Raw genomic sequence first — 9,863 nt, 5'->3', positions numbered from 1 at the left:
TCTGGCGGTTCCTTCATTGCGAGAAGCAAAGCTACAGGGAACCAGGCAGAGGGCCTTCTCGGTAGTGGCGCCCGCCCTGTGGAACACCCTTCCAGCAGATGTCAAAGAGATAACCAACTACCTGACATTCAGAAGACATCTTAAGGCAGCCCTGTTCAGGGAAGTTTTTAACGTGTGATATTTTACTGTATTTTTGGTTTCTATGGAAGCCGCCCAGAGTGGCTGGGGAAACCCAGCCAGATGCGCGGGGTACAAATAATAAATTATTATTATTATTATTATTATTATTATTGAATTACTATGTTTAATTTTATAATGTGAATAAGTTATATATTATACGAACTGTGATTTGGAAAACCGTTAAAAGGACATGCAATGAAATTCAACCAAGGGGAAGCGAGGAAGTCACTTAACAATGTAATAAGTAATTTTCAATAAGGCTATGATTTATGTTTGTTTATCTTATGTGTTTGCTTGCTTATAATGTTGTGAAAACCAATAATTTTTTTTAAAAAACAACAACAAAACAACCACCACCACAACTATTATTATTATTGTAGCACCCTGCTTGTGGTTAACGCTTAGCTGGAATGAAATATTCAACGCAGCAATAGAGAAATTAAAATAGTAATTTATTTGTCAGACAAATAAATATGAGGCACAGTGGTATATGGTTACCAAGCTCTGGCCTGGCCTCCTGCCATTCTGGCCAGCACTTATATTTCCTTAATCCAGCCCCCTTGCTCCTCCTGTGGCTGCCTCTGTCCAATCAGCCTGGTTGAAATTCCTATTGGCTGTTTGCTAGAACCAATCACAAAAGATACACCCATTTCCTTCTTGCCCTTTTATGGAAATCAAAAAGCTATATATTCTTCTATCTATAAATGACAAATAAGTAGTAATATATCTTACATGTGTCTCAACAAGGAATCTTAATTACCAGCTCACCTCTTACCCTCCTTGCCCTATTGCCTTCCAAAACAGATAATTAATCTTGAATTTTTATCTTATGCATGTCAAGGATTGAGTTCACATCAACATTGAGAGATCTCCTTCATTTGAAGGTTTCTAAACAAAAGGCCTGACAACCATATATCAAGAGCGCTCGATTGGCGTCTTCTGTCTGGCAAGGGGGGGCTGGTGCCTGACTTAATTTCAGGATAGTTACAACTCTTACAACTATATGAAATAAGAATCTAGCATTTCTTAAATCCTTTGCATAATTATATTTAAGCTAATATATTTAATACATAAACAACCTTTTAAAAGGAAAAGAAATCTTAAAAGGATCTTAGTTTAAGAAACAAACAGCTTTTGAAAAGTCTTCCCAGAAAATGTTCTGTTTCTGCCAGCTAGATGCTTTTTCACTGCTCTTGACCTTCTTAACCTTAGGAAGAAGATATGGCTCATTTTACTATTTATCCACCCTTAATTTGTAGGGTCAGTGTAACCTTGCCTGTCAGCCTGTAATTCCCTTTTTACGACTTTGAGAATTGTTTTCTGCTATAAATCAGGGGGGCCCCTTGTCTAGGAGTAAAAATATCTTGTCAAGGTTTTTAGGCAACTGGTCTTCTAAGACTGGTCTTTTAAGATACAGGCCCTGATTAAACATATAAGCTTTAATAAAAATGCAGGCTTATGATTAGATGCCTCATTATTATTATTATTATTATTATTATTATTATTATTATTACTACTACTACTACTACTACTATTATTGATTGATCGGGGAAAAACCGAAAATAGCAGTAAGGAGGCCGTCCCTATTGGGTGATACGGCAGAGGATAACTTTGGCGCAGGAGTTTGGCCTCCTCCTCTCCCCGCAGGCCTTCCCCGTTGCCATGGTTACCAAGACTAGGCCGCAGGCTGGAGAAGCGAGAAGGGGGAAGGAAGACGCGTTTCCGCTTCCGGTTCGCGGGGGGCACCGGCTGAGCCAGCAGCGGGTGAGTGTAGTCCTTGGTGGGGGGGGGGGGGGGCGCGAGGAAGCGCCTCTTTGTCCCGCTTCCCTTCGGGTCCGCCGTAGGCCGCGCGCATCCCCGGCCTCTATTAGGAACTGCTGCCCGGGGAGGAAGCGCGGGAGGCGGACGGAAAAAGAATAATGTGGCGGTTCCTTCGGAGCATAGCGTTCCTCTCCCTGTCGTCGTGGAAATTATTATTTTTTTGGGGGTGGGGGTGGGGTTAACCTTCCCCATTGAGGGGGGAAGGGGGGCTGCCCTTAGTTTTTGTTATTTGCAGTTGACGGGAGAAGTTGGGGGCGCCCCCCGTTTTATTTCATTTGTTGAAATGAAATTTATTTCATGCCCCACCTTGTCCTCCGAGGGAGGTCGAGGTGGGAAAATTCACAACCCTTTTGCCCGTTTTACCTTGTCACAGCGACCCTGTGAGGTAGATTAGGTTGAGAGATGAGTGAGCGGCCCGAGGTCACCCCAAAAAGGGGGAGATCCCTCCGCAGTTTCCTCCAAATTGGGGTGTGTGTGAGAAGGGCCTTCCTTTATTATCCTCCCCTTCGTACATAATTTTATGTTGCTTATTATAGTCAGGTAAATCTGTTTAGATGAGTAGACCTGTTGGAATCAATGGACCTAAGTTAGTCATGTCGCTTAACTTCAGTGAGTTTGCTCTGAGTAGGAATTAGCATTGGATAAAATCCCAATTTTCACAATTTCAGAATTGGGCCATGAACTGAGAAAATAGCAGAGAAAGACAGTATTTTCTTTTTTAAGAAACAGTGACTGGAGTTTCAGCACTCTGCATGGATCTACTTTGACATCTGCCAACTGGACAGCCAAATGAGAAATGATTACTTTGCTACATTTATTATTATTATTATAATTTACTGAATTTTGTTGTTTATCACATGTATTGCCTTTTTTCTTTTTTAAGTATCTCAAAGTGACTTACAGCAATAAATAAATAAATAACATAGGCATTTAACACCAGCATAAAAACAGAGAAAATTCATTCTTATTTTTCTAAAGGCAGGACTAAAAAATACCACCCACTGAAGGAGGCAGCCGATAATAAAAAGCCAAAGGCCTGTGTACCCACAGAAGACACTTAGAATTATTATTGTTTTAGGTATGAATTCATGAACTGCCTTTTACGTGTATGCCTTGAAGCAATTCGTAGTCATTAAAACAGCTATAATAGTTTTTAAAACAATACAAAGAAACCCCAGATTTGTAAGAAGGCTTAAAAACAATACAAAAGGGGGACCGAAGGCAGAGAGACACCTGGATGGTGGTGGTCTCCTAACAACTCTCAGCGCTCACTACAAAGTCCAGTTCCCAGGATTCTTTGGGGGGAGCAATGCCTGTAAAAAAAAGCGGTATGAAAACTTTAAATGTATATTGCAGATGGGGTCAGAGAGATTTGAACCAGGACTTCCTTGTGCATCTAGCACTAACAGTAGTCCCCCAATATATTTTCTTTATGTTTAGCTGTGAGGTGTCCTTTTATTATTATTTTTTAAAGGTATCTTTTGGAGACTCTCTTATTTGGGCCAGAAGCCGACGGCCTCCAGTTCCTGGAGTTAGAAACAGCTACACCTAAGATGGCCAATCACTTGAAATTCGTCGCTCGGACAGTGATGGTGCCCAATGGCAATGTGGAGGCTGCCTATCGAGTCCTCAACAGGTAAAGACATCCTTTGGACTTGCTGTGCCCCATGACTGGCTGCAATGTTTTGAATCCATGCTATGGGGTGAGCTCCCATTGTTTTGCTCCAGCTCCTGCAACCTAGTAGCTTGAAAGCATACCAGAGCGAGTAGATGAATAGGTACCACTGTTTTGGGAAGGTAAATGGCGTTTCTATGCACTTTGGCACTCATCACAGTATTCTTTTGCACCAGAAGCGGTTTAGTCATGCTGGCCACATGACCCGGAAAACTGTCTGCGGACAAACGCCAGCTCCCTCAGCCTGAAAGTGAGATGAGCACCACACTCCAAAGTCAGATTCGACTGGACTTAACCATCCATGGGTCATTTTCACAATGTTTCTATGAGCTGAATGAGTAGCTTTTGCTTTTATTTCCTGGTTGTATTTTGAGCAGCCATGTGTGACTGCTAGGGCAAAAGCACGTAGGCGACTTGTGTTGTCAAGTTAGGTGGTTTTATGCAACCTTTGTCAGGAGAAAGGGAGAGTCGTGACTTGTAATGCTGTCTTGTAAGCAAGCTTTAGTCAACATGTGGCCGTCATGCCCTCTGCTGGCTGGATATCGTAAATGGAACTTTTAAAATGATGGGCTCAGTGCCTGCTGCTATATGAGTGTTTAGGCTTTTGAGTTGCAAAGTGTGCCTTTACAGGATTCAAGTGGTACTTAACTTGGTTGCAGAACTTTATTGGTGTGTGTGTATCTTGCAATGTCGGCTTATAATGTGGAGTGTGGGTGACCATTCAGCAAAAATGGGTGCCCATGGCATGGTAACCCAAAAGCATTTTTGTTCTTGGTTAGTGTCTGATACCAGCTGTGGGTCTGTGATGGGGAGATGGGCTATGCCCTGTTCCCATGAAATATTACCTGTCTTTGAGAGATATTTACTGCATAAGGCAGCTTCCTCTGTTCTTAGATTGCGTGCAAATGCAAGGAGGGTTGAGTGAGACAGGGAGAGAATGCGAGGGCTCGGTAAGGACTAAAGACTAGATGCTTGAGGCTGCAGGAATGTTTTGCAACACCTGTCTTCAACTGGTGGACCTGCAACTGCGTTGTGGCCTGACCCATGCAAATATTTAGTAAAAGATTAAGAAACATGTCCCCAAATGCATGTTTGGGTTAAAAGTGGACCCTGAGCTCCAAAGGTTGAAGATACCTGTGTTATTATATATGTGCTGGCTGCTAAAACAAAATTGTTCAATGGACAGAATTGCATAGGCTATAAAACCTAAAGGCCTTTACATCCAAATTGCTTGGGGATGGGTGCCCACCACATTCTGCTGGAAATTTGGATGGCATTGTGGGGCCAGGAAGGAGAAGGCAGAAAGTTGCAAGGACTCCAGACACGGCAGCGTCTTGGCAGGCTGAGAAAACAATCGTTCCTGACCTCCCTGATACCTGCGATGCATCAAGGAGCTTTCCTCAGAGAGCGGGGATAATTGCATGGTCAGAGCAAATTGCTTCCTGGTTGTGGGGGAAGCGATTTCCCCTCCAATAGCACGCCTGCCTCTCTCTGCATTTTTCTCAGGCTTCCACTCAAGGGTTTAAAAATAGCTAGAAGTACAGTTGCTCTGTGTGTGTGTGTAGCTTTTTTGCTGCGCCCTCTGCATGTTCCCTTCAGATGCCTGTGTCGCCAGCTAGCCAAACATGTGTCTTCCCTCACAGTCCCTGCCCATGAGACTAGGAGCAAGGATGTGCACGAGGTTGCATAAGCCCATTCTGAGAAACCTCTGGCCTCGGGATTGGCTGGCCCGCTGGGTGGAGGGGGCCACTGAGCTCCCTCTCGTTGGGTGCCGGGTGCTGGTGGGCGGAGCTTGGAGCTCATTCAGGATTATTTTTCATCCAACCCTGACAGGCTGGCACTCCCAGGCCATGTGAATGCAAAACAAGGCAGATCAAGCCAGAATTGTTTTTAAACTCTCATAAAGAGAAAATTGGCATTTATATTTTTTGTTTTGTTTTGTTTTGTTTTTAAAGCTATCTGGGCTGCTGCTTCTGTCGCGCAGAAATAAATTGTAGATTTCATCTTACAATTCATGCCTGGGAGAGTTGCCATTGAATAGTTTTTGGGGTCTCATGGGTCCTTACAATGATTGGCAAATCTCTTTGTCTCAGCTACCTTATAGCCCTGTAAGATAGGCTGATATTATCCTCATCCTGCAAAGCAGAGAGAGCTGATTTTGTGACTCAATGGCTAAGTGAGATTCGAATCTGGAGGGCTCTCTCTGAGCCACTATCCAGCTTCCATTTGTCAACCTCTCAGGATCGGTTAGCTACAAAGGTCTTCAGTACTGTATATGGCTTTCCATAATTGCTGTCTCATCTCCTAATTCTCCTTCCCACCCACCAGCCTATTGCAATGCATTGGGTCTCCAGCTTTTTTGGGTGGGGGCTGTTTTTATTTTATTTTAGAGCCTTCCTGCGAGTCCCTAGATCGCCTTGCCTGACTCTCAGGTTTGGAACCAGGACTGGGCGGGGGGGGGGGGACTCTTGCCCCAATAAGATGTCCTTTTGGCAAAATTATGATAGCCCTAATTGATATTGGAGAATTTTTGGTGGCCTAGATATTTTGCAAGTCATGATGATGATGATGATTAAAGATTCAGTTGATCACCCGCCCTTCACCATCAGGTCCCAGGGTGAGTGGGATCCAACAGTTTAAAATTCAACACTACAGGCTGTTCAAACAAATTACAGTCACGGAAATAGGGTGGGTCCTGAAAATACATATTTCAAGTGTCAAAGGCTGGGGTGAAAAGGTGTGTCTTCAGCACGATCATTGTGTTTTTATGGCATTTCCTCTAAAGTGCTTCAGCATAAAAAAAGAAAAGGAGGAGGAGGTGGTTATTTTAGTTCTGTATTTTTAGAGTGGGAGTTGGATCCAGCTGGCAGCTATCAGCTTTTCTGTATTTGGCACAGAGGAAGATGGTGGGTTGCTATCCTGATTCTGGCCTCATCTGACAAGAATTTGACCCTGTTCTTCATTTTGTTCTCTGCTCAGGGTCCTAACTATGGACGGGATCATTGACAGGAGCAAGCGCCAACGGTATTATGAGAAGCCCTGCCGCAAGAGGCAGCGGGAGGCGTACGAGACGTGCCGGAGGATCTATAACACGGAAATGGCTCGAAAGATTAGCTTCCTCATGCGGAAGAACCGCTCAGACCCGTGGCTCGGTTGCTGAGCTTGGAAGGCACATCCAAGTAACTGCTGCAAAACCGAGATGAGCTGTTTATCACTTTTCTGAGCAAAGCTAACACCCCCATCCACTTCAGTGGGATCTCTGAAAGACTGACTCTCCATTTTTTCGGTTTGAAAATATTTTTATGTTATCTTTTTTAAAAAACAGCAACAACGTTCTATATTGTTTGTCAGCAACAAACTTCACTAGTGTGTTACTGTTTGATATCTTGTGTGTTAAGCAAAAGTCGCTGGGCAGTCCATCCCAAGCAGAAGCAGTTTTGCTTGGAGGTGTTGACTTGGGTTGTTGAATGCTTCAGAATTATGGGGAGGATCGGCCCTTTGCTGGGGGAACTAATACACGAGGCAGAGACTTGGTTGCATACAGTTCTGCATGCTGGTATGTTTGCTTTCTTGGGCAAACATTTAAAAAAATAAAAAGAGGGTTCTCCCTCGACAGTTGACAGACACTCTTATTGTAGCTTTGCTTATTGACTTGGCTTATGTCCAGCTTCCGGCCATTTTAATGGACTTCTGTTTCAGAGGCCAATAAAACAATCAGTTTTTAAAGCAATTTTGAGGTGCTCTTGTCTGGATAAGGGCTTAAGTAAGAAATACTCAACGTGGTAAAGTGGAGAAAATGTAAAGGAAAGATGTACAGCAAGCGAGGATGTTGTTGTTGTAGTAGTAATAATAATACTAATAATATTAATATTTATACCCCGCCCATCTACCTGGGTTTCCCCGTTGTTGGAAGTGGAACAGAGGAAGTTTCCTTCTGCTGAGCCAGACTCTTGGTCCATCTAGCGTAATACTGTCTACAAGGGACTGGGTTTGGGGGCAGGGAGCAAGTGTATAACTTGCACCACGCTGTTCAACACCCCTGATTTATTGCACAAAGGTGTTGTTGCATAACAGCGCTTAGCAAAAGTAGGCTACACTCCAAGGTTGCTTTAAACTGTCCCTTTATAGCCACTTCCTGGATAATTACAGTAGCCTATTCTGCAGAGTAGTTGTTAGCCATTCTTGGCCTGGGCCCACCTCTGATACAGGACTACATTATAGGGTTTTTGCAAGTCATGGTCTGTTTACCTCCCCCACCCCCCATGCGGCAGACACACACACACACACAGCCTTATGCAGAATCAGAGCTTTGATCTAGATAGCAGAAGATTGTGTGCTCTGGAAGCAACTCTTGGAGGTTTCAGACAAGAGTCTTTTTCCTAGCCCTACCTGGAGATGCTGAGAAGTGAACCTGGCATCCTCTGCATGCAGAACAGGTTGTTTTCCACTGAACTATGAGTTGCTTGTGAAATGTTCAGTGGCCTACTTTTAAAAAAAGAAAAAGAAAACTATTTTTTTGGTCATTTTTCATAATAGAAGGGATATAGACAAGCAAATACAGAATGCAGTAAAAATAATGGTGCAAACAAGAATACAGAAGAAAGGGAGGAGGAAACTGTGGAACAAAGGAGTGTGCAATGCAGCTTGAAACAGCAATTGTATATAAAGAGAAGAAAGAGTTAATTTAGTTATCAATAAAGCCTCCACATGTTTATCCACAAAATGGGGAACTAGTGGGCTGTGCATCTGGTTTAACATAACATCTTCTGCCATGTTCTATTTTAGACAAACCATTATAAACACTATTTTGGTGTGTCAAATGTCCCCTTCCCTTCCCTTCCCTAGCCATTCCTCCTGTGGAGTGAGTGAGTTGGACTTTTAATGGGAAGCCACCCTACTGCACTGAGAAGCACAAAAAGATCGATGCAAAATGGATAGGTTAATGCCGCACTCTAGGGGAGAGGAGCGCCAGGGCTGGATCCGGAGAGAGCACCTGGGATGTGATTGTAGAGGTGGTGCTATATATTTGACTCCAGAATGCCTGAATGGTGGCAGCGACTACAAGTGGTACCTCTGGTTACGTACTTAATTTGTTCTGGAGGTCCATTCTTAACCTGAAACTGTTCTTAACCTGAAGCAGCACTTTAATTAATGGGGCCTCCTGCTGATGCCGTGCCGACGCGCAATTTCTGTTCTCATCCTGAAGCAAAGTTCTTAACCCACGGTACTATTTCTGGGTTAGCGGAGTCTGTAACCTGAAGCGTATGTAACCTGAAGCGTATGTAACCCGAGGTACCACTGTACCTGACTTTCCGAAGACATCAGATGGCAGCCCTGTTTAGGGAAGTTTTTAATGTTTGCTGCTTTACTATTCTGCTGGGAGCTGCCCAGTCAGATGGGCGGCATACAAATAATAAAAAATATTATTGATATCATTAGCAATCCCACTGGGTGTGAAGCAGCGTCCCAGGCAGCATAAATCACAGCAACCTTTGCCAAATCTGGGCAAGTGGAGTCCACTGCCATCTCGACAATGTTTTTTTTGGCCTACACTGCAGGGCTTGCGTCGCGTGCGATTCCACGACGGGGCTGTCGTAAGCCCCCATTTACAATATAGGATCAATCAAGGCAATCCATTGTTGTCATTTTATTTATAATAATAATAATAATAATAATAATAATAATAATTTATTATTTGTACCCCGCCCATCTGGCTGGGTTTCCCCAGCCACTCTGGGCGGCTTCCAAGAAAGATAAAAAATACACTAAAATGTCACATATTAAAAACTTCCCTGAACAGGGCTGCCTTCAGATGTCTTCTGAATGTCAGGTAGTTGTTTATCGCTTTGACATCTGATGGGAGGGCATTCCACAGGGTGGGCGCCACTACCGAGAAGGCCCTCTGCCTGGTTCCCTGTAACTTGGCCTCTCGCAGTGAGGGAACTGCCAGAAGGCCCTCGGAGCTGGACCTCAGTGTCCGGGCAGAACGATGGGGGAGGAGACGCTCCTTCAGATATACTGGACCGAGGCCATTTAGGGCTTTAAAGGTCAGCACCAGCACTTTGAATTGTGCTCGGAAACATACTGGGAGCCAGTGTAGGTCTTTCAAGACCGGTGTTATATGGTCTCGGCAGCCGCTCCCAGTCACCAGTCTAGCTGCCGCATTCTGGATTAGTTGTAGTTTCCG

The 9,863-nt window shown here is 44.0% G+C and overlaps 1 protein-coding gene across 2 annotated transcripts; it reads left to right on the top strand.

The window, feature by feature from the left end:
- Window positions 1-1,856: 1,856 nt before the first annotated feature.
- On the top strand, window positions 1,857-7,302 carry MRPS21 (mitochondrial ribosomal protein S21). 2 transcript variants are annotated; one of them, XM_079958586.1, is made up of 3 exons: window positions 1,857-1,944; window positions 3,476-3,637; window positions 6,656-7,302. In XM_079958586.1, exons 2-3 carry the CDS (start codon window positions 3,555-3,557, stop codon window positions 6,834-6,836), a joined length of 264 nt encoding a protein of 87 aa, XP_079814712.1. In that variant the 5' UTR covers window positions 1,857-1,944; window positions 3,476-3,554; the 3' UTR covers window positions 6,837-7,302. The 2 variants fall into 2 exon arrangements, with proteins under 2 accessions (XP_079814712.1, XP_079814713.1); XM_079958587.1 differs by lacking the exon at window positions 1,857-1,944 and adding an exon at window positions 2,891-3,079.
- Window positions 7,303-9,863: the final 2,561 nt, after the last annotated feature.

Source organism: Podarcis cretensis (assembly GCF_951804945.1).
Source record: "Podarcis cretensis genome assembly, chromosome: 16".
NCBI classification, from domain to species: domain Eukaryota; kingdom Metazoa; phylum Chordata; class Lepidosauria; order Squamata; family Lacertidae; genus Podarcis; species Podarcis cretensis.
This window is presented reverse-complemented; position numbering and strand designations above follow the sequence as displayed.